This window comes from Catharus ustulatus, chromosome 5 (assembly GCF_009819885.2).
Source record: "Catharus ustulatus isolate bCatUst1 chromosome 5, bCatUst1.pri.v2, whole genome shotgun sequence".
NCBI lineage: Eukaryota > Metazoa > Chordata > Aves > Passeriformes > Turdidae > Catharus > Catharus ustulatus.
Window position 1 is genome coordinate 57,030,237 of NC_046225.1, and position 23,664 is coordinate 57,053,900.

General features: G+C 36.9%; 1 protein-coding gene across 2 annotated transcripts in view; it reads right to left on the reverse strand.

Moving 5' to 3' along the window:
- The window catches only part of TBC1D19 (TBC1 domain family member 19), a 51,380-nt gene that overhangs the window by 23,031 nt on the left and 4,685 nt on the right, over positions 1-23,664 (reverse strand). For both annotated transcript variants that reach the window (XM_033060360.2, XM_033060361.2), the window contains exons 2-11: positions 17,384-17,456; positions 16,571-16,616; positions 14,755-14,830; positions 9,079-9,153; positions 8,031-8,094; positions 7,040-7,086; positions 5,402-5,512; positions 4,499-4,571; positions 3,670-3,708; positions 325-437 (exon numbers count right to left, since the gene is read on the reverse strand). In XM_033060360.2, the coding sequence (XP_032916251.1) occupies positions 325-437; positions 3,670-3,708; positions 4,499-4,571; positions 5,402-5,512; positions 7,040-7,086; positions 8,031-8,094; positions 9,079-9,153; positions 14,755-14,830; positions 16,571-16,616; positions 17,384-17,456 (717 nt within the window). The remainder of the gene's footprint in view (positions 1-324; positions 438-3,669; positions 3,709-4,498; positions 4,572-5,401; positions 5,513-7,039; positions 7,087-8,030; positions 8,095-9,078; positions 9,154-14,754; positions 14,831-16,570; positions 16,617-17,383; positions 17,457-23,664) is intronic.

Sequence of the window (23,664 nt, forward strand, 5' to 3'; positions counted from 1 at the left end):
ATATATGAGACGTTCAGTCTTCTTCCCAGATCTTTTTTCTTGCCCCCATTTAAAAAAGTCAATATCATACAGGAAAAACTCAGGACACAGTCAGATCAACTGAATAATTTGTTCTACAGTATTTTTCTCACATATCTATTAAAAATTAGGAAGAGTGGAAAAAACTTCACAGTACAGAGCTTTTTAAATCATAAAATGTTTATCAGTTTCTGTGACAACTCAGAAGAGCATTTCTATTTTTGAAAAAATATTACTAGAAGACATGTGGTAGAACTTTTGTGCTCTCACCTAGTCTTCACATTTTACTCTCTCTTTGCTACTTACCTCTGGCTGATTAGAAATGTTAAGAATAAGGGCCCACAGATCAGCTCGGAGTGCTGTTGGACATCCCTGGCGAACATACTGCTGAGCTGCAGCACTATCTTGCTCTGCTAAAACTGTAAGAAACAAAGCAGGTAAAGAGTTGATGTGGTGTAAGACTTCTATCAAATATCTTTATTTTTAACTTTAAAAATTGGTTTACCGTGCTGTAAGCATTAGCTAATAGGAAAATACTGAAAAGATCTGGCTTCCACAGTGCAATTTTTAAGTACAGTAATTTCATGAATACAAGCCGCACTGAGTATAAGCCGCATCTCTGGGTGTTGGCAAATATTTCGTTCTTTGTCCATAAATAAGCCGCACCCGAGTATAAGCCGCTCTATCGTTTGCAGCGAGGACCCGCGTGCAACAAAGTTGCCAAATAGTAACAGAACGGCGGCAGGGCGGGGTTTACTGGCTCGGCTCGGGCTGTGCAGGCTCGGCCCGCTAGGGACTGCCGACGGGGCCAGGTAGCCCAGCCCGGTGCTGCTGCTCGGCGGGGCCTCTCGGGGCCAGCTGCCACTGCCACTGGGCTTGGTCACCACGGCCCGGCGCTGCCCCATGGTGGCAGGCAGGGACGGAGCCCCTGCCGCACCCGCAGCGGCGGGCGGGGACGGAGCACCCCACCACCTCCCTGAGCCGTGGCAATGGCGGCGCGGGGCCCCCGCCGCCTCCCCAAGCTGCAACAATGGCGACACGGGGCCCCCGCCTTCCCCCGCGGCCGCGGCAATGGCGACATGGGGCCCCCCTGTCTCTCCCCCGGGTTGTGGCAGAGGAGGGAAGGAGGGAACTCTTCCGCCTCTCTCCCTGCCCCCTGTGCTGCCTGCAGGGAGCCAGGCTCCACCCGCAGTGCAACAGAGTAACAATTTGTAACAATCACAAAATGCGGGCTTTGCAGCTACTTGGCTCGGCACTCTGGCTGGCCACTTCTGAGGTTGTAAATGTCAGAAAATTATTCACATATTAGCCGCTCCTGAGTATTAGCTGCATTTCCGGTTTGGGAGCAAAATCTTAGTCAAAATGGTGCGGCTTGTATTCGTGAAATTACTGTAATTCCTTGGGAAACAAGGCAATTGGTATCAATCAGCAAGGCTGTACTACATTCTGTCGCAGCTCTTAGTGACTATATCACACACTACAGCACACGTGACTATATCAAGGCTAGTTGCAGCTACTAAGCTGGCATCATGCAGAACAAGTAGCCATTTATAGCCACAAAATACTCCTGGCTTAACCATGAGAGGTATCTCAGTTCAAAAAGGAGAATGCCACTCATTCTGGCTTTTCTTGTGCCTCCCTTCTTTTCATATTAGCTATATGAGTATCTTATATAACTGATAACTGTGATAACTGTGGGGCCAGAATTTTCCATTCCAGAGTGTACTGTCATGTTCTCTCATTATTGGTATACTTACTCTAGAGGATAAAGATCTTGAAAGGTGATGGTTTACCTTCATATTGACAAAACAAATACTCTACTGCTGACAGGTTTGCTTATTTGGGTCACTGTTGTGAAGCTTTAGGCTAGTCTGTCACAATGGCCTCATGCTGAATACAGTGAATACAGTACTATATATACCATAAAACAAATAATCTCATTCCCTACTTAAATCTATAAACTTGGAAGACATACATCTTTAGCTATCATAATCTGGTAAAAGTGTTCCTCATCAAGGGTGTGTGACTAACTGTACCCTCATACCCAAAATGTCTTTCACAACAGAGAGAGAGAGTTGGGAGACATTTCTGTGTTATTATCTTGATATTACATTGGTGTTTGACTGCTACTTGGAAGTTTCCAAATCCATATCCTCTAATTTTTCTGAAGTGCATATAAACCAGTTTGCTTTTCTATATCTCACTGAATTTGATATTCACAATACCTGCTCTGGTAAGACTTAGAAGGATGAAGTTTGAAATTAAATACCTATCTAACTGAGTTTTCTTTCCCTCCCTTCCCTTTTTGCTTAAATACTGAATAAACCAGCTTGCCAATTTTTGTTTAACTTGCAGAGCTCTAACACAGACATTTCTATGATCCTTTGTTCCTGCATGAAGAGGGCAAAAACCCCCATTCCTACACTCTCCACAGAACTACAGAAAAACTGATGTATAAAATATTAAAAAGTAGTTTTGGTATATATACAAGATGGGTTTTACTAAACACAACAAAATAAAATCCTCAGACTTGGCAATACACCACATATAAAAGCAAAATCAATATCTCAATGGCAAACAAAGTCATAGCTAACACCTATTAGAGCATGCAGCAGGATTCCCACTGAATGAAAAGGATTTCAGTTTACGGTCAAGGCACATATTTATAAAATTTTTAGTCTTTGAATATAGGAAAACCTAAGGCATTCTCTAGAATAGATCTGCTTGGTATAGGCAAGAGATGATGAATATGAACGACAACGCGGAGTTGAAAGAATGGCTCAAGAAGTCCAGAAAATAGTTTATTGGGAAGAATGGGAAAAGAACAGAGAGGTGGACAGTACCTAATAAGCTGCTCTTGGATTAGAGAACTGACAGTGTGGAACAGAAAGATGACAACAAAAGAAGCAAGCAAGAACGAAATCATTGATCATTGTTTTGTTACAGCAACAAAAAAATTAGGATGGAGCACTTTTGGGACAGTATCTTGCTTATTTTTCCCTTGGATGCTAATGTTCAGCAGGAATCAGAAGACACAGTAATAAGTAAATATTGGTGAAGTTCAACCATTCCTTGTACATTTCTTCTATAAGCAAATTTAAACTATTAAATTATTATTTCTTTTAATTTCCCCTTCCTTTTGTAGGTTATTTCTTAACCTACAAAACAATCCTGGAACTTTTCAGAAAAAGCAGTACAGAGAGACAAGTAAGTGAATATTCCATAGTGGCTAAGTACTGCAATATTCTGCAATTGCAGCTGATTTTTAAAAAGACTATTCTAACACAAAGGCATAGATCCCCTTACAGCAATGAGAACTTTGTGTGCAGAGAAGAGACTCCACAGAATTTTGATTTTAAACTGAAATTCAGTAGTGGAATAAGTTAACTTGTCACCAAAAAAGATGTCTATGTGCTTTCTATTTTGTTTTAATTGAAATGTCTGTGGAGCTTTTTATCTGGTAGCTACTGGTAGACTGCAAACGTTTGCTTAACAGTATTAGTGATTGTCTATCTAAATTACAATGGTGTTACTGATAACGCTTTGTGCTAATTTAAATTTTTAAAATTCTAAGAGGTACATGCAAATACAAATTTACTAAATGCATTCTTAACTACTCATAGTTTATTACAGATAAAAACAGATCCATACCTTTCTGCCCAATATGTACATGTTCATTTTCAAAGAACTCTAGAAAATAAAGAAACAGAAAAGGATGGCAAAAAGGAAATTAAAAAGACACTCCAGCTGATGTATTTTGTATTTTTACCACACATCATTACATTCAGTTGCTATTTACTTCAAACATCACAAAAAGTTAACCTGTATCAAAGCTCTTTTCCAAAAACTAATTTTGTATTTTAAAACCATAAATATCAAAGCAGTACTATACTATATGATTTTCAATTAGGCAAGTTTCCATTCAAAAGTAAAAATCTTGTGATACCACAGTGATTTCCATTTTTATGTTCACAGACCATTTTAAAACCTCTTCCTACAGCAATAGATGCACACATGGAAAACCAGTAGAGATTATACACTATTTAAGTTACTGAATATTAATATATGGATATGTCCTGTAATATTTTCTTGACAACAGTTATTTTAAATATGTTTGTATGTATATTTGTATATATATATATAAATATGCCTATGTGTTAGTTGGATTAACATTTACTGACAATTTCCGTATTTCAGGAAACAGACAATGTAGTTCTCTAGATCCTGAAGTGTTGAATATGTTGAATTAATGTATTCTCTCCTTAATGTGATGACATGAAATCTTCTCCCAATCTGACTCTTCATATATGCAATGTTTTTTATTCTTAGCTATATTTTACTACAAAAATCACTACAATCATAATTACAGAAAAAATATTTATGGTTTACTATGGGAAAAATACACAATTACTTTTTATAAATTTGAAGGATTCTACTCTTAGTGTTCTCTTTGAATGACTGGAGCATGGCAATAGCTTACCAGGAGGCACTTGTGCTGAATCATCAATACCTAGCTGTCCTATATTTAAGCCCAGCTCACTGAAGTATTCTTTCTGAAAAGGAACAGAACCATAACAAAGTAATTAAAATGTTTAATTCTCTAAATCACTTGAGATTTCTTCTGAAAGGCTTAATGTGAATATTTTCTGAACCAAATTGGGTTCTTCTAAATGCATACATTTGAAATAGAAACTCACATCAATTCTTACTCTAGTTTTAGTTATAAGCCCCAGTTTGCATGTCAAGCATGAGCTACACCTGGATGTAGCGAAGTGGTGATTGAATGATCAGGTTAAGGATCTCTAATTCCCATTTATTTTCCAACACAAATTTCCCATTTCTTTTCTTCTATTAGTATAAAATCTCCAAGAGCTTCATCAGTGAAGCATTTAGAAAAACTTTCCTACATAATAACTAGTACTCAAACATTTTTTTTATTTACAACCTGACAATAAAGGCATTTAAAATTATATTGAGAAGAAAGTTGGCAGCTAACTCATTGTCAGGCTACTAATCTTGTACAGTATTCGCAGAATTGAGATGTGCAACAAATTTGAAATTTCTCATACAGAAGAAAAATGATTAAGTTAATAACATGTACAGAAGTGCATTCTTTGTACAAATTAAATCTGTGTTGCATAAAATGCAAACTGTCCTACTTGCAGAAAATTTACTGTTTGTTTTATTTTTCATTAAAAATGTTGTTTTTCCCACAGAATTTCTTTATGTTTTGTATTTTAACTACATATTTAGATTTATTTTCACTTTCAAAAGGATAAATTTATGATGATACTAGTATTCTTTTTTAGTCCTTAGAATCACTTTCATTAGCAAGAAAAAACAACTCTTACAGAAACCTCTTATAAGAAAAAGATATACTTACCAATTCTGGAATATCTTTAACTTTTAAGGGAACCTGAATTAGTCCCAGATGATTTTTGAAACTAGGCTGCTCTCCATTTTCATAATTTGGGTTTCGAAGATTCATCAGTACCTTAAAAATTGTAGCTCTGTCATTTCTTGGTTACATTCAGAACTCTTCTCAACATCATCAGCATTACAAACAGTACATTAAGCAAAAAATTGTTTCCCACAACTTATATATATAGATGCAAATTATCAAATTACATCCTCAACATTTTCAAAATCAAAAAGTATTGAAATTTTTAAGGAAGCCAACACAGTATACTTTGAGAAGTCAGCTCAATAAAAAAGCAGAAATAATTTTTAATATATGCAATTAAGTGGATACACAGTAATGTCTTGACTAAAATTTACTTCCTCATTTAATTTAACAATATATTTCTGATGGCTACAGTATCCAGGATATTCTTCAGTATTATTTTTCTCTGAAAGAATTTTTATCTATCTTTTTACACTTCAATCTTAGAGAGCTTCTAATAAAAGTGCTACATAATTTGCTACTAAAATAATTCCTTACTAAATAATATATCAAAATATCTTCTTTCATATAAGAAAAAGAAACTACAGTCTTGAAAACTTAGAGCAAATAGAATTTAAAGGACAAGAATTATGTCAAGGTAAGTAAGTGTGATCTATAAAGGAATTTACAGTCTCTTACATAGTTATTCCAAGGTATAGATTTTCGATATGATGATTCATGATTTCTAACATGAATTTCCAGCTCTTATGAAATTCTTTCATAACACTGTACCTCTACAATTTTCACTCTTGTAAATATTCTAATACCATTTAATCTCACTGTCAGACTTGTTAATTTAAAGAAACTGCAAACTCTGGAAAGTAAACAGTATAAAAGAAAAAAAGAGGGTCACTGAATAAAGCTAAAAAAAAGACGGATTTATTTACAGATCCAAGATTAAAAACACAGCATGGCTGTTAGTACAATGATGGAATACAAAATAAATAAAACATTTTCAACATCATTTTGATTAACTGAAAAAAAGGAGTAATACATAATAAGCAGTTTTACAACGATGTTCTGTGCATGAGTCATAGAAAATGATGAATAACACTGACATTTAAGACTTTAAGGAGTCCAATGTCACCAATTTTTCAATGGTTTAGTTTGATCAAACACAAAAGCCTTGAAATTCCACACAGTCCTGTTTCATGTTTGATTTTTCACAACCTTCCTAGATTATCTACAATTTCAACTGCACACAAGTCTGCAATCTATATCAAACAGTCTATTAGCTTCATATATTGTTATTGATGAGCTTAATATACTTGAATTTAGAATGTACAATGTTTTAAAAAATCAGTTGAGAATCTCTTTCCAAGGGAAAAAAGTTGGGCCCTGACTATGCTTTACAGAAGTTTATCACAGTCCAATTTGAAACTGCAAATTAAAAAAAAAAAAGGGACAACAGTGTTTTGTTTTCTAAACCAAACATGGATTCATAAAAACCATGCCAAATTTCACTTGCTATAAAAGCCAACTAGCATTAAATACACTTAGCAATTATTTTTCCCACTTCATATAAAGGACTATAATGGATACAAGTCAATGGCTGATTATTGTTTCATAGAGGCTTACCTCAAGAAAATCTTTAGGTGCATAAACAGGCCGGAAAAGACTTAGATCTGAAGTAAGATTTCAATGACACTATGTTAAAACCAAATGATAAAAAAAAATGGGCCATACCTATAACACAATCTAGTAATTTAAACACCAGATTAGAACAAAGACCAAAATAATATCATCACAAATTTCATGGCAACAACCACCACACACTCTGTCTTGATTATGCTACTGATAATTGCCATACTTTTGTAAACCCCAGAAAAATGAAGAGGAGGGTGTTCTTCAAGGTCCCTTCCAGACCAAGGCATTCTAAGATTCCAATAAGTGAACAGCAGTCACAAGAAGCTTTTACTTAATCTTCCTAAGTGCTTAGACTGAATAATTCTTAGATTTAGGAAAGATATGATTTTCAAAAGCAGTGTATTTTTTAACAGCTAAGATTTCTGAAATACACATACTGCTGTCAAATGAAAACTGGGGAGCAGTACTAAAAAATCCATGAAAAGTGTTTGCCATCAGAGAGGTGGTAGTGTGATACAAACCAGCACCTCTGCAAAATTCTTTTTAAGGAACTTGGCTATGAACTAGCAGAAGACTTAGCCTTGCTCTCCCAAAGTATAATATCACTGATTATTCTGTGCAAGAGTTTTCTTTTGTCAAGAAAACATCTGAGCCTAATTATCCATAGTTCTGAACATTTTCTGTTAGCCTGGGTTTACAATAAGAGGAGCTGTGTCCTAGTTGAATAAATCTCTAAAGCATTGGAATATGGAGTATTATACAATAATCTCTCAGTAATGATTCAATGTTAGTACAACAACTTGAAACAAAATTAACAATTAAATAAATATTTATTAATGCATAATGACACATTACCAAGGAAAGAAAGATCAAAATCAATTTGCTTTGAAGAGATTAGATTAACCTTTGACTGGTAAGTAAGATGTGCATGCTGCCTTTCTATGTACAAAAATTTAATGCATGTAAATTTAGTTGACCTTACCTGGCTCATCAGTTCCCATTTCATTCCATTTATTAAGCAGTTCTTTTTGTTCATTTGCAGGCCTCTGAAAGGCACAAAAAAGTATATCTTCTTTTTTTAACATAATCATTAAAAACATGCCTATTTCAAATATGTATTCATTTCAACTATACATTAATGCAATGTTTTACAAAATAGCAATACAAACTTACTTGCTTACAAATTATCCCTGGCCTGAAAGTACATTACACTGTAGAAAGCCCAAGTTCCAGTTCCCAGGAAAGATGCTCATTAAATAGTTTCAGGTGTTTGGTAAGGAATCTAGGATATTTAGTACTCAATTTTGTGTAACTGAAGATTTACTGTCTGTACCATAGGACTGTTGGCCTCTATCAAATTCCTGTCCCTGGCAGTTATGAAAACCAAACACATCCTTTAACTCATGATGGACCACATAAGTTCTGCCACCTATCACAGAGGTATAACAGGAGAATGAACAAAACATTCTAATGTTACTCCCTAATTCCATGATCTTTAAATGAAAGTCTCTCTATTAATTAAAAAAACAAAACAAAACAAAACAAAAATCCCAAAACAAAAACCCAAACAAACAAAAGTCTAACAAAACCAAAACCAAACCAGACCAGAATGAATGACAAACAGAATCAGCAATGTACCAGCATCTCTCCTCATGCATCACTTCAACCACAAAGCACATCTGTATTGCACACAGGCTGCACAAGTTATATAGCTGAGTCTGCACACAAAATGCTCTGCTAACAGCAATGAACACAGTAATTAGCTTTCCAACATGCTGCTCCCACAAGAGGATAGTTACTGCAACAGCAAAGAGGAAAATCTACCTAGAGTCACCATCTTCTCCCAAGCTGAGCTGATGCATTCACTGCCACCAACTCTGAAAATTAATCTGCATTAAAATTATTTAGAAACTGAACCTGCAGCTCTTGATAACCATGTCTAAAATGAAGATTATATTACAAGTATGCAAGACGAGGCCTGATTTCAGAGAAAATGTCATTTTGAAAACAGAAAATTAACAATACATTACCTTCTGTGCTAGTGGGATATTGAGTTCTGTGCACATGCTGTTCAGACTTTTCAGAATTCGCTTCTCCCAGCTTCCCTAAAATACACACAAAAGATAAATTATAAGGAATTTCTTTTTCCTGAAAATTGAATTTGTTGTGTAATAACAAGCATTTTTTGAGGTCAGATATATATGAAAGGTTAGCAAGGATCACTGACTGATATCTGCAAACATATGAAGCGAATATTTACATGATTCTTTACATGGAAACAATAGATCAAACAGATTTCATTCTTTACAACAAAAAAAAGAACCAGAAAATTTATTGTTCATATTTCAGATCTTTTTAAAAGCATGTATTTCACAATTACTGATTTTTATACATGCTTAATGATCAGGCTTCTTTATAGATCAAAATTCAACAATTCTTTCAAAAAATTATAAGAGGTCAATCAACTGTGCATAGCAAATACCTTCTCCACTTTGGGGCCTGAAGACACTGGCAGTCTTTCTCCACAAAAAGTATCTTAGATGTTGTAAGAAATTAAGGAAAGTTAGAAATCTGGTATTCTGTAATGCTTAAAAAAATAGCTCTAACACAATGCTCAGGAAATAGTTGTCTAATCAGAGAAAATGAGAAGTAGACAATACCTCAGTGGCCAGTGGACAGCTTAAAAAGCGATCAGATTCTTCTGACAATTGCATTAGGCTTCAGGAGTGCTTACTCCATGGCTAACTCCTCTGAAGTTAATGTCAATTAGTATTGACTTCCTTGTCAATAGACTTAGTAGTTTGCTTCCGTGATTACAGCACCACTGGTGGGTTTTATACTTAATTTAGTTTTCAGTGGATGACAAGCCAGACCTCGATCACATGAATGCAAAGACTCCTCTTAATTTCATTTAGTTGTATTTATTATTTGTAATTTGCTCTAAACACAAATTTTACAATAGTTAGTTACTGTTCAACTGCACTCCTCAATGTTCTGTCCAAAAAGAGGCTGCAGTTTATTAGAAAGGAAGCAAATACAAGGAAGGGCAGATGTTAAATTTTTCTGTTAAAAAAAATCAAAAATCTTGTCTATAATTGTTTCATTTTAGCTTTCATTTACAAGATCATTTACAAGATCCTCTCCTACCTTTTTCCATCAAAAAACAGCTATCTTTCACTAGAAATTTTTCCTCACAACCAAGTCATCCTTTCACCTTCTTTGGCATAAACAAGACAGATCTGAGTTTTGACTGTAAGGAATGTTTTCCAGATTGCATACTTTTTATCACACTATAAAATATTTTTATGTAACTGCATTATGCCATTTAAATTCCTTTCAAATGCTGCAGTTACACAACATCATGCCACAAACTGGTTCATCTCTGACAAAGCGGTAGTATCAAGCATTTACTATTTTGCTAAGAAGTTAAGTTTTGTTGCTAGAGAATTAAGAAATGAGTGCATGAAGATTGCTAGGCCATATAGGATAAGTGGTAATGCAGAATACACAGGTAGCAACAGCAAAAATAAAGTTAAAGGTACAGTCTTTTTTGGTAAAAGAGTGGTCTAGATCAGATGGCCCAGCCTCCTGTCCAGCCAAATCCTGAGTGTCCAATGTTGTCTCCCTAAGGAGATTACTCCAATGGCTGATTGTTCCCTATGTGAAAGGTTTTCCTCTTCTGTCCAATCAGAATCTCCCCTGAAGTAACTTGTACCTATTACCTCTCATCTTTTCCATGTGACTCTTGTAAAAAGCAGTGCCCATTTTCTCTGTAGCCACCCTTTAAGTACTGGAACAAGGTCTCCCCTAAGGTTCCATTTCTCAAGACTGAACAAACCCAGCTCCCTCAGCCTTTCCTCACATGTCAGGTTTCCCAGTTCTTTGCACATCTCTGTGGTCCTTCTCTGGACCCTCTCCAGCCTGTCCACATTCTTTATTTTACAGATGGGGACCAAAACTGAACACAGTACTCCAGATGTGAACTGAAAAGCATTAAGTAGAGTGGGATAATGAATCCTTTATCTCTGCTGGTGATGCCCACATTGATGCAGCCCAGCATCCTGTTGCCTTTCCTTGATGCTGCAGCACACTGTCCACTCGTATGAAGCTTGCTGTCCACCAGGTCCTTCAGGTTAATTTCCTTCAGGCTGCTCCACAGCCAGGTAGATTCAAGCCTGTGCTGCACTCCTGGATTATGTCTTCCCACATGCCAGACCTTACATTTGTGCTTGTACATCATAAAGCTCTTGTTAGCCCACTCTTCCAGCATATCCAAGTTTTTCTGCACAGTGACTCTTCCTTCTGAAGCAGCCACTTCTCCCCTTGGTTTGGCACCATCACTTCACAATACCATCAAAATGAAGAGAGGATAGGTGGGAGGGGCATAGGGACTCAAATAGCAAAGATATGCTTAAAGATATGAAAACTACAAAAGAGACAGATGGCAAGAGCAAGAACCATCTCATTCCAAAGAGCAGTGGAGGTCAACACACTTGGTATGACTTACAACTACCACACCAGACATTAATCCACTTACTACATTGGGGATGCAACATGTTGGTAATAAACCACTTATACACAGTCATAAACTGTGATATAATTCAGCTTTCAAGACCCAGCAAAATATACTCAAATACATGCAAAAAAGACAAAACCAAAGTAAGGGTTACACAGCCTTTCCAAGCAAGATACCGTGCCCTATCTCCAGGACAGCAGTGAAGTGAGCAGAAACAGAATGCACTGTTCTTTACTAAAATAAAAGGCAGAAGCACAGCTCATAAAGTCATTTTATTGATGGCAACGATACATTTAACAAGATAATTCCTCTAGTCTTATGAAGAAATTCAACACTAAGAAAACACACTATTAGGATTGCTATGGTTACAATTGTTCAGCAAAATAACTGAAAATGAGGAAGGTAGTACTGCAATTTGGAAACAATTTCATAGCATGACAGAATGGTTTCCAACACCTGAAGAGAGGGAGAAAGATCATTAACATGGACATGCAGTGATAAGACAAGGGGGAATGGATTTAAACTGAAAAAGTAGGTTTAGATGAGATACGAGCAAGAAATTCTTTACTGTGAGGATGGTGAGACATTGAACAAGTTGCCCAGAGCAGCTGTGGATGCCCCATGGCTGAAAGTATTCAAGGACACGTTGGATGGGGCTCTGAGAAACCTGATCTAGTGGGAGATATCTTTGCAAGGGAAGGTTGAACCTGGATCTTTAAGGTCCCCTCCAACCCCAACCATTCTATCATCCTATGACTTACAGCATTACTACTCATTGCCGTTAATGCTCTATCCTTCACTAGAAACCTGGTTATCTTCTGAGGTAGAAAAACAAAGCAATATAAAAACTTCAGTCTGCCATCTATGAAAACAGAACCAATGTGAGGAGAAAATGGTTAATTATGAACATTTTAATACCTACTCTAGAAAAAAAAATTAATATCATTTTAATTTCTGATTCAAAGTCATTCCAATAACTATCAGAGATGGTTTTCTGGGAGTAGTACCATTATTTTCAGAATTCTGAAGTAGAGCAAAATTAAATAAGTTAGAAAAAGATAAAGAAATTGTCAACAAACTTATAACACTGGGAACAGCATCTTAAACAGTGACTGTATCTAATAAAAATAAAATATGACAAATATGACTTATATGGGCAACATTTTTTATGGACTTTTATCTCTCTCCCAAAAGGTATTAGCACCCTATACAATTGTATTTTAGCTATTTCCAAATATTTTAAACAAACAAAATAATTAAAACACTGATTTTGTAAGCTTTCTACATTGTTTATTCATCTTTAATCAAAAAGAGTAACAAAACAAAACCTAGTTGTAATTCAATTGCTCTGATGACACTTGCTTTCTTACAGGCCCATAATCTACAGTGATAGATGTGTGTCATCTTAAAAATCAAACATTCACATATATCTCAGTGGTTTTAGAAAAGATAATGTTAGTTCTCTAACTGTGCATTTATTACTATTTCACAGCTACCACAACTTACCAGTATTTCTCTATGGAAATGATTCACAAGTCTTAATCAAAGAGCAGTATTTCAAGAAAGGGTTTGAAAGAGTATCTATTGGTTTGACTGGGTTAGAGAAAACTTTCTTCATAGTAGTTAGTACGTTGCATTCCTTTGGATTTGTGACCAAAAGAGTGTTGATAACACACCAATGTTTTAGCTATTGCTGAGAAGTGCACACATAGCTTCAAGGTCTTCTCTAATGCTTCCCCAATGGCAAGGAGGCTGGGAGTGCACAAGAAATTGGGATGAGACAGAGCTAGGACAGCTGACCTCTAGTGAGCAATGGGATATTCCAGATCATAAAACATCATGTTCCAAATAAAAAAGCTGGGATAAAAGTAGCCTGATGATGGAAAGTAATGAATGTGTTCCTATTCTGCTTTGTTGATGTGTAGCTTTTGCTTTGCCAATTAAACTGTCTTTGTAACATAATTTCTCACTTCTGCCCTTGTGATTCTCTGCTGATTTGCTGGGGGAAAGTGAGCGAGTGTCTGAAATGCCTACCAGGCTTAACCCACCCAGAGGACATGGATGACTAATACTCTTCGAAATGGGGAATCAAATTTTGAAGCTAGCGAAGACAGGACTTCTCCTGCTCATTTTTTAACTACTGGAATAACAGGCCTTTCAACATACAGCTAAAACCACTGCAAGTATTACATACACTTTTGTAAAATATTAACCCATGAAACTGGTTCATACAAACATGCACATAGATATATCTCTGTGGTTTTTGCATTAATAAACTAATAAGAGTGATTCTTTTCAGACAGCAAATTGTGGCATTACATTTCACACCACACAAGAAAAAAATATTAAAGCAATCTTTAGCCCCAAATCCTAAAGACTGAAAGCCAGGACAGAGAGATAAGACTTAGGGGAATAAGCAACAATATGACTGTAAAAGTAACACAATTTGTTAAGTATTTTGTAAAAGAATACTGTAATGTATTTCCAGGCACAGCAGAGTTTTTATCCCTACCTCAGACATTTTGGTTAGATCATGTTCTTGAGGCTTGTTATTATTTCAAACATTTTTATGTGGATTTTTTATCTATTTCAAATGGCATATATTGGCAAAAAATAAACAAACAAAGCAGAAATATTTTTTCCTGACACCAAAAATCCTCATTTAATCTTCACAGTCCAGTTTCTCTTATTCTCCTTCAATATGCCTTAAGCTCCTTAGCTCCATATTTTTCATCTTCCTTTCACATTTCTAAGCACTAAATACATGTCTTGTTTCTGAAGACCTCAATATCTCTGCAGCCAACTGTTATCTTTCATCATGAAACTACCTGCCTGTGTCCCTTCAAAAAAACGTTTTTGTAACCCTAACTGAAATTACCTATACCTACCCCTTTTTTTCTTCTCAGTGAAACCAAATTCTCTTCTTTAACATATTAACTCATCTCTATTCTAAATTTTTCACCTACCTGCCATTATATACTACTTCTTTCATGGCTGGAGAATTACTTGATCATTTTCTCTATTTATGTAAAATGTCATATATACAGTATTACTATTACCTCTGATGTAATTACAAATCTGTGCTTTTCCTAAGGTATAAAACCTAGAAATACAACAACATTCTACAGAGTAAATCTCAAATAGTCTGATTAAAGATCTGACATGAATGGTAAAATTAATAACCACCAACCTGTGCTTTCCTCATATAAGCTAAGGGTTCTTTAATATGTTCAGGAGGTGCTGCAGGATGACAGGGCATCGGAAACCTTAAGAAGAAAATATAGTAAACTGTAAATATTCTGATGTTTTAGTTTGCTTAATTAATCCTGTATTTGTAAACCTAAATATAACTTCTTTCATGAGACTACTAGCAAAAAACAGTGTATGCTGATCAAAACTGAGTATTATTTTTAGAAGTACTTTTTCCTCATCCATTCTATGGATACAAATAAGATAACAATATGCAAGAATTAATAACATTTCAACATGAGTTTTTCTTGTACGAAAAATAATGTTCCCTTATAATTCCATATATTAATAAAATAAAATAATTACATAAACAAATCAGGTATTTAAAAAGTGTATTCTCTTCACATCATGTCATCTTTATGATTCCCTGGAACCTTCCCTCACCAAGTCATCACAGTTTTTTCAAGAGACAATTTTTTTAAGGGTCTCCTTTTAAAAATCAAGTGAACAGGTACACGTCCAAAGTAATTATAAGTTTGAGGTGTTGACTTAAGCAAAGTTGAATATCTACTCATAAACTGGATTATGACAAAATATAAAAGCTGGAGCAAAAACTAAAAACCAAACCAAAACACTAACTTATGTTTCAGTAGTGCAGGTTATTTTCAGTGAGTTTTTACCAAACATTTCATCAAGCTTAATTTTAAATGTCTCACATGTTTTTCAGGAAACAAAATTTACACATAGCTTCCCTAATAGTTAGCCTGAATTTTCATTTGTTTGAGTGTATTCAGTCAGTTACTATCATATGTTTTTGGGAAACCCTCCCCAAATTTCTTCCCATTTTTAACTGATAAGGTCATTCCTGTACTTGCTGCAAATTTGTTATGGACTATTCTGTCCCAGTGTGTAAAACAGAATCAATACCAACAGATTTCAGAAATGCTGTTTCTTGGCTTTTTCACAACACTTATGAAATCATGGTGCTCAGAGTTAATTTCAATTTTCAAGGGCTAATTTCATTGCTTTGTTGCTTATTTCCGTGCATTAGCCTAGAGACAGGTAAATATTTTTCCCTGGAAGATATGATGAAGATGAGTCCTTACTAACAGATAGAAGCATTTTGCTGAATTAAGTGCCTCATACTACTAAATATACATTGTGCTAAACTGGTAACTCTAACAAGTTTATTTAAATTAGCACATATATATTTACATTTACATTTCTTGGTTTATAGTTGCATTTATGGCTATATGTGTTATGAAATCCATCTTTCCACTGTGCCAGAATGTAAAGAAAAATTATGCTTCCCAGAGCATCCAAAGTTTGCTGAACAATAATAAGAAGAAAACTTGACCAATTTTACTGTGTTTATAACCATCCCAAGCACAATGAGCACTGACCTGGGAAGCCTGGAGATCAAATATCTTAAAGATTTTTAAAAATAATTAATACAACAAATATGTGCAATGCTGTAATAATACCTCAGTTAAAACTCATTTGCAGCAACTACCGCATTTACATAAGAATTATATGGTGACCCTTGGTACCTTCGGAAGTAAAGCAAAAAGGAAAATACTAAACTACAAAATGTGGTGACATTTATTTCATTTATTCATTGAAATGAACTTGAGTCCAGTATTTTCATTAGGATGAAAAAGAAATGATGGGACTTTAAAAACAGAAGCTAAGCAGGTACCCTTGCTATGACAGATATCGCAGATTATAGTAACAAACAACACACCTCTATAAACAAATGGATCAAAAGTAAATCATGTGAGTAGAACTCATTAAGTGAAAATACTAAATAAACTCACACATTGAGTTCACTATAAACAGCATTCTGAAGCTTCTTTTCCCAACCTGTTAAAATAAAAAAAGAACAACCAGAAGACAACTTTAGGAATTAATACTAATAGAACATCAATCAGAGGTTGCTTTGAAGTCACTGGAGTTTCATGTTTGGTCTCAGTTCATGTCTACCTACCAGAGAGACAGGAAGAGACAAGGAAACCTTAATGTAATTAAGATAGGAAAACTGCAAGTTGAAACCTCTATAAAGACCAAATATCCTTTATTTCCATCTGCTGTTCAAATAACTAAAATAGAGTTTTGGTTAAAAAATTTACATTCTATTTTTTCAAAGCCATCATTTTATTAAACCAACAATTAATATTAATAGACATGGTGTTCCTGATGATTATAAATCTTAGTTCATTTATCATGAAATCCTCACATTATAGCAACATAGCTTACAACTTTCAATGCAAATTGGAAATTTAACTGAAGGTAAAATTTTCAAGAGTATCTGCATGGAAGCTAATTTCCATTTTCAGAAGTGACTGAACTCTCGCTTCACTCAGAACTTTCCAAAAAATCACTAGCATCTTATAAAATGATAAAAGCACTTTGCACAGTATATTTTTCAAAATGCAGATAGAATCCAACAACACTTTCCCTTTCAAATTTTCTCTATCTGATTTAATAATCTGGAATCAATGATGGCTTTCTTCTGGCTACTGTCAGTGACAAGACACCAAACTCCACAAACTACTGTTTTCATCACTTATATCACATGTTCTTACATATATCTATTGTATTCACAAATGTATCAATGAAGTATTACAAACCTGATGTCTTCAGAAATTCCTTAATATCCTCTTTTAGTGATTCCAGCTTAATTTCTGGTTTATGCAGGCTAACCTAATATTAAAAATAAATAAATGAGCATCAAAAACTAAAGAGAAATTACAGTAATTTCACGACCATAAGGTGCACCAAACTATAAGGTGCACCCCCCGGGAGTCGGCAAAATTCGCAACTTTGTAGATCATATAAGGCGCACCGGACTACAAGGCGCACTTTTTTTTTGCAGAGAGGCTCCGCCTCCAGCTCCTCCCATGCAGTTGTTGGCCGAGACCCCACCTCAACCCAGCAGCCATGGGCCCCCGGGTCCGCCTTCACCCGGCAGCCATGGGCCCCCGGACCCGCCCGGACCCGACAGGGGCGGTGCCGCGGGCCCCCTGGTCCACCTTCACCCGGCAGCCATGGGCCCCCAGGCCCGCCTCCACCTGGCAGGGGCAGTGCCGCGGGCCCCCGGGGCCCGCCTCCACCCAGCTGCCATGGCACTGCTGGCTCCCCCCACGGCTCACAGCTCACACTTCCAGGGTGGCAAATGTCGCAACTTTGTACATCATATAAGGCGCACCGGACTATAAGGCGCACTTCCAGGTTCGGGGGGAAAATTGTAGCCAAAAGGGTGCGCCTTATAGTTGTGAAATTACTGTACATTATTCAAGTTACAAATTAAGTAACGACTATGCTTAAGGTTACACACAAAGCAAACTCCTTCCTTGAGCAGTAGCTATAGCAGTCAAAAATATCAGTTAACTTTTTTCTCACTCAATGTCTTTGCTTTTTTCATCAATGCTAAAAGGTCTATGTGGGGAAGGAGAGAAAAGAAGGGAGTAGAATATGCAATGAATGCATGCACGTTTAATAATCTGAGCAAATACCCCACATACTTAGCCCAAATGCTAGACTATACACATTAAGCAACTGGTCATATAAGGTACACATGGAAAAAACTAGAAGCCAGTCACTGTATTTCACCTGAAAGAATAAAACTGAAAACATTCCATAATTTTTCACTTAACGTCCCACAGTTCACCTTTTTCAGGTAAGAAATGCCCTTTCCAAACCAAAGAAACCAACTGTGCACCAAACATTGCCCACTGCAGGTGTGACTACAGGGTGTACACAACCTCTTGCAGTGAAATGCACACAACACACTAACCAGCACTAACCAGCTGTACAACCATACCATGACACAGCCACACAGATGGTGCTGCACATCTTTCAGCAACAGCAGGACCAGCTGCTACAGCACCTCCTTCTACAGCTAGACCAAGATGAGAAAATGAATGCATCACAAAGGTCCAAAAGGACAACAAGCAGAAACTAAGAAGTTTCTGTGAAGTGCCTTCTAATACATATTCTCCCAAGCATGGTACATGGCAATAGGTGATTAACACCAGATAATAAAGGTAAAGGTTTAGAACAAAAATAGCAACACTGCATGCTAACTTGAAAATAACACCAGATCTGTGTGTCCAACAGCCATGAGAGCTCCAGGCATATGTCAGAAGTACATGGCCATATCATCTACATAGAAATGAGACACCTCTTACCAAAAGCTACTCAACAATATGCTGTAGGTGTATCAGCTACTGATTCTATTGCAACAAGCTTTCCTGCTGCAATAGAAATTTAATTATTATTTAATTTAAAATAATCTTTCATCAACTTGTGCAGTTTTCCAGCCCTAACAGCACTGCTGTCAGTATGGCATGCTTTAACTCCATGACAACCAATTAAAACTCAAAAATCCTGTAATTGGATTATATATAGTAAAGGGTGTTTCTGCACTGGAAAAGTTGGTCCAGGTGAATTCACAATTTTAAGGAATTTTAAGGAAACCTTTCCATTTGCCCCAGATGAAAAGAAGAATGGACAATAATGGAGGGAATGATAGCATCAGCATTTCTGCTCTTATTTTGAGTCCCTTTGCCATTACAGGTAAGGAAGGCATTTGTATTTGGTTTGGCAATAGCAAAGAGACTGTAAGCATGCTTCTGAGAAAGAAAGGTCATCATAAGCACAGACCAGAAGATGTGGTGAGTTGCATAATTCTCATGTCAAATGACAAACATGTATTTCATTTAGCACAATGGCAAAAGCTGGCAAAGGATCATTGCTGATGTCTGGGAAATAAAGATTTTTATGTGAGTTCTTGGGCAGCTCACAAAATATCCTTTTAAGCAAAAACCTCAAGGAGTATTGTACGGAGAATTCCTTCTGAAGCTACTTTGATGGAAAGTCCTATGTTCTTTTTGGACATTTGTCACGCAAGGGTTTTTTCTGCTGCAAGGCACTGCTTTTGTGCATCTCCTGTAGAAATTTTAAATAAAGCAACACACATCAAGCAGGGCAGATTTTGTCATACTTTTCCTCAGATGTTTTTGTGCACCCTTTTGTAAATGTTCAGTTTTGTCTTTGAGTTAAATATGGCTAATTCTAATCTCAAGGTCCATGGGGTGCTTACCTGTCAGGCCTGGCACACTTTTTAAACATGCAAAAAAATCCCCTCACATATACAACTCATTGACAGATGATAAATCACACACACAAAAAAACTCCCATACAATCTGCTATAAAATAGGTTAGTTATTTTGACTCTGAAAATATTAGAAGAAATCATGGAAGTGCAATCAGAACAGTATTTTAATTCTCTGATATTCACACACCCATGAATTCTTGGCTGATTAAGGAATATCTGACACTCCTATTGACAACAACAGGGGATTTTTTTGAGATTCCTCGAAATTCTAGAAATTGATACAGCATATCACATTAAAAGGTATTAAGGACTTCAGCCCACAGACTACTTCCCATTTTCCCTGTCAGGCCAAAAGAACAACAGAGGCCTTTCTTTTAAACAACTGTTCCCAACAGAGCTGTTCCCCAGCTGCAGAACATGAAATCCAGTGACTCTCCAGTATGCAAAAGAAAGGCAGTCAAAAAGAAACAGGACAGCATGTTGGGGAACATTTTCTCCAAGGATTACATTAGTGCATCAACCTGCACTGGTTACCTTCACCTCTTCATGCCCATGTATTCAGATATTATTTCAACATTCCTAGCCCTGCTGAAGCTAATATTCTTAGGTTAATCTTTAATTTATCAAAACATCTATCTTTAGCACCTTTTCTGTGTCCTTTTTCTTCTCTTCACTGAAAAAAGCTCTACTGAGACAAATTTTCACATAAGAAATGTGAAAATTCTCCCCCAAATTATGATGGGACTTTTGTCTTCACTTTCACCAATTCAGGGTTCAGTTGCAAAAGGCTTCTCTCATTTACACTCTCCCTTTTGTCTACTTGTGTACTACAGTCACATTCCTAAGTGCTAAGCAGAACAAGAGAGCCACAGAAATGGTGTGGGACTCTTTTCTCACTTCTGCATACTGGATTGCTGATCAATTTTCAAATCAGAAATTAGATACTTGAGAATGTGGCAAATAGTTCAGCTGGCAGCTGCAGCCAGCTCTAACACAGACCATACTCTAGCTCTGTATAATACTACAAGGGAAAATACTCATTTTGGTAAGTGAAAGCAACTCTCTTCAGAACTGTTTTGCTGTAACTTAACAGTATGCTACCTCTTTGGAATTTCTATGGCTGTTTATAGGAATTAAATTGAAGAATCAAGGGGACTTAGCAGAGCTTATGTTCCAAAATTACTAGTCCAGGTCTCCCACATAATCTTGTTTTTCCATTGGATTAACTGATCTAACTTACTTCTGTGTTGTACCATGTTGGAAAACACATCTATGTATTTATATTTTAGGTAGGGTTGGTTTGTTTTAAACTGTTTGGTATAACATACTAAGTCTCATTTGCATTTTTAACTCCTGTGATTTTTTGGTAGAATGAAAAATATGTTGACAAAATTTTATTTCTATAAAAAAGCATTACTACAACATTACACAGATAAAAATGCCTGCCTAAGATTTATTGGGGAAAAAACCCCACATTGATGACATTTGTACTCATGAACTGTGCATAATCTTACGGATAGGGCACTGAGGTCCAGGTGTGGGATATCTATGGTCATCTACAGTCTTGGTCAGCTTCTTGTGAATCAAGACACATAAGTCCCTTCCACATTCCTTCATAAAACAAGCTATTATAACAGCTTTTATTGGCACCCCCCATTCTTCAGCTGTACAGAATAGTAGGGCAGTTTGAGGACCTTTAAAATTTTGCCAAATTTGCTGGTGCCTAAGGTACCACTAGCAAATTTGTGTGTACATCTTTGATTTTGGCAAGATATCCTGCTGAGATCTGGGCAGTCACCATCATAAGTGATACTCTAAATGTACCCCCTCTCTGTACCTGGATGCCAAGATGGAAGAAAATCCAGACACTCAATGGTGATATGGCTGAAGGCAAGCAAAAGGATATCACAACAGTAAAATAATAAAGTTGGTGGAAATATTAAATTGATTTACAGAGGAATTGAACAGAGATCAACCTATTTGCAAATTAGCATCAAAATTTGAAAGCGGCATTCAATCATCATGACCAGAGCAGCACTGATCATGCAAGACATAATCCATCAACTACAGCACTCAAAGTACAGGAAAATAACTAGAGGACCGGCAACATACTACTAAGAGGAGTCTTGACGGAACAAAGTGTTCCAGCATAACTCCTGTGTTAAACTATTTCTTTTCTCAACAAGAATAAATACTGCAGAGAAGTGATCCAACTATACTGAAATGTGGAATCATGTCAGGTGAACACATATTTTTATCCTGTTCCAAACAACTCTGCAAATAACTTTACACAATCCTATTATTTTTACAGGCTATCCACCATAATTTCTCTTTAAAGCCTTTTTTGTTTAGATAAACATGTGCCCTCTCAAAGCATTTATTACTGTTCAGGATGGTTTTGCAAAAGTGCACAATGTTTCTTGGTTTTATTGCTATTATTTCCCAAATTACAATAAAACACAATCCCCAAATACACAGTAATTTCACTAATACAAGCCGCACCGTTTTGACCAAAATTTTGCTCCCACACCAGAAATGCGGCTTATACTCAGGAGCGGCCAATATGTGAATAATTTTCTGACATTTTCAACCCCGGGAGTGCAAACCAAGTCAGTGCAAACTGCAAAGTCGAGCTCCTGCCAGTAAAACCCTGCATTTACGCGGTTGTTACAAATTGGTTACTCTGTTGCACGGCGGGTGGAGCTGCTCCGTGCAGGCAGCACAGGGGGTGGGGAAGGCGGGGCAGCTCTCTCCTGCTTAGCCCTGCAGCTTGGGGGAAGCAGGGGCTCTCTCCTGCTGGCCCTGCGGCTCGGGAGGAGGCAGGGGGCTCCGTGCTGCTGGCCCCGCGGCTCAGGGGGCTCCCATCCCCGCGTGCTGCTGCCGCAGGAGCAGGTAGGCTACATCCCTGCCTCCCACCGCCGCCGCGGGTGCAGGCGGGCTCTGTGCCTGCCCTGCCATCGCGGGGTCAGGGCGAGCGAGCCCAGTGGTGGCGGCAGCTGGCCCTGAGCATCCCCGCCGAGCGGCAGCGGAGAAAGCTGGGCCACCCAGCCCTGTCGGCAGCCCCGAGCCCTCATGGCCCGAGCCGAGCCAGTAAACCCCACCCTGCCGCGGTTCTGTCACTATTTGGCAACTTTGTTGCACGCGGGTCCTCACTGCGAACGACAGAGCGGCTTATACTTGGGTGCAGCTTATTTATGGACAAAGAACGAAATGTTTGCCATCACCCGGCGATGCGGCTTATACTCAGTGCGGCTTGTATTCGTGAATTTACTGTAATCCATCATCAAAAGAAGTAAATTCAATGACGCTAGTAAGTATTCACCTTTCTTTACGTACTTCATTCTACCATAACTGGACTCTATCAGGACCAAGTGGACTTGGTAAAAACCACTTCAAGCACAACGACAACAATTTCAGCATAAACACTCACTAAAAACTTAAAACCCTGCAATTTTAAGGGAGAGATTTTAGTTTTGGTTATACATTTCTGTAACAGAAAGATTTTGAGCTTAACTAAAAAAATTTCAATAAGTGTGAAACCCTGATTACACTGACAATTTTCCAACCCTTCTACATTTCTACATAAATTACACTAAGGGAAAAAGTATAGTGAACTTTCTTATACAAGTAATAATAACCCAGCAGATACAGAGAGCTTCAATCAGCCTCATATGGGAGTAAACAGCTTCAAATGTTATGCTGTGCCACAAGATATGAGGATATATTTTAATGGTGTAATTTTAATGTTTAACAAATTTTCTAACTTTTGAATATAAAATTAGTGCTGAAAAT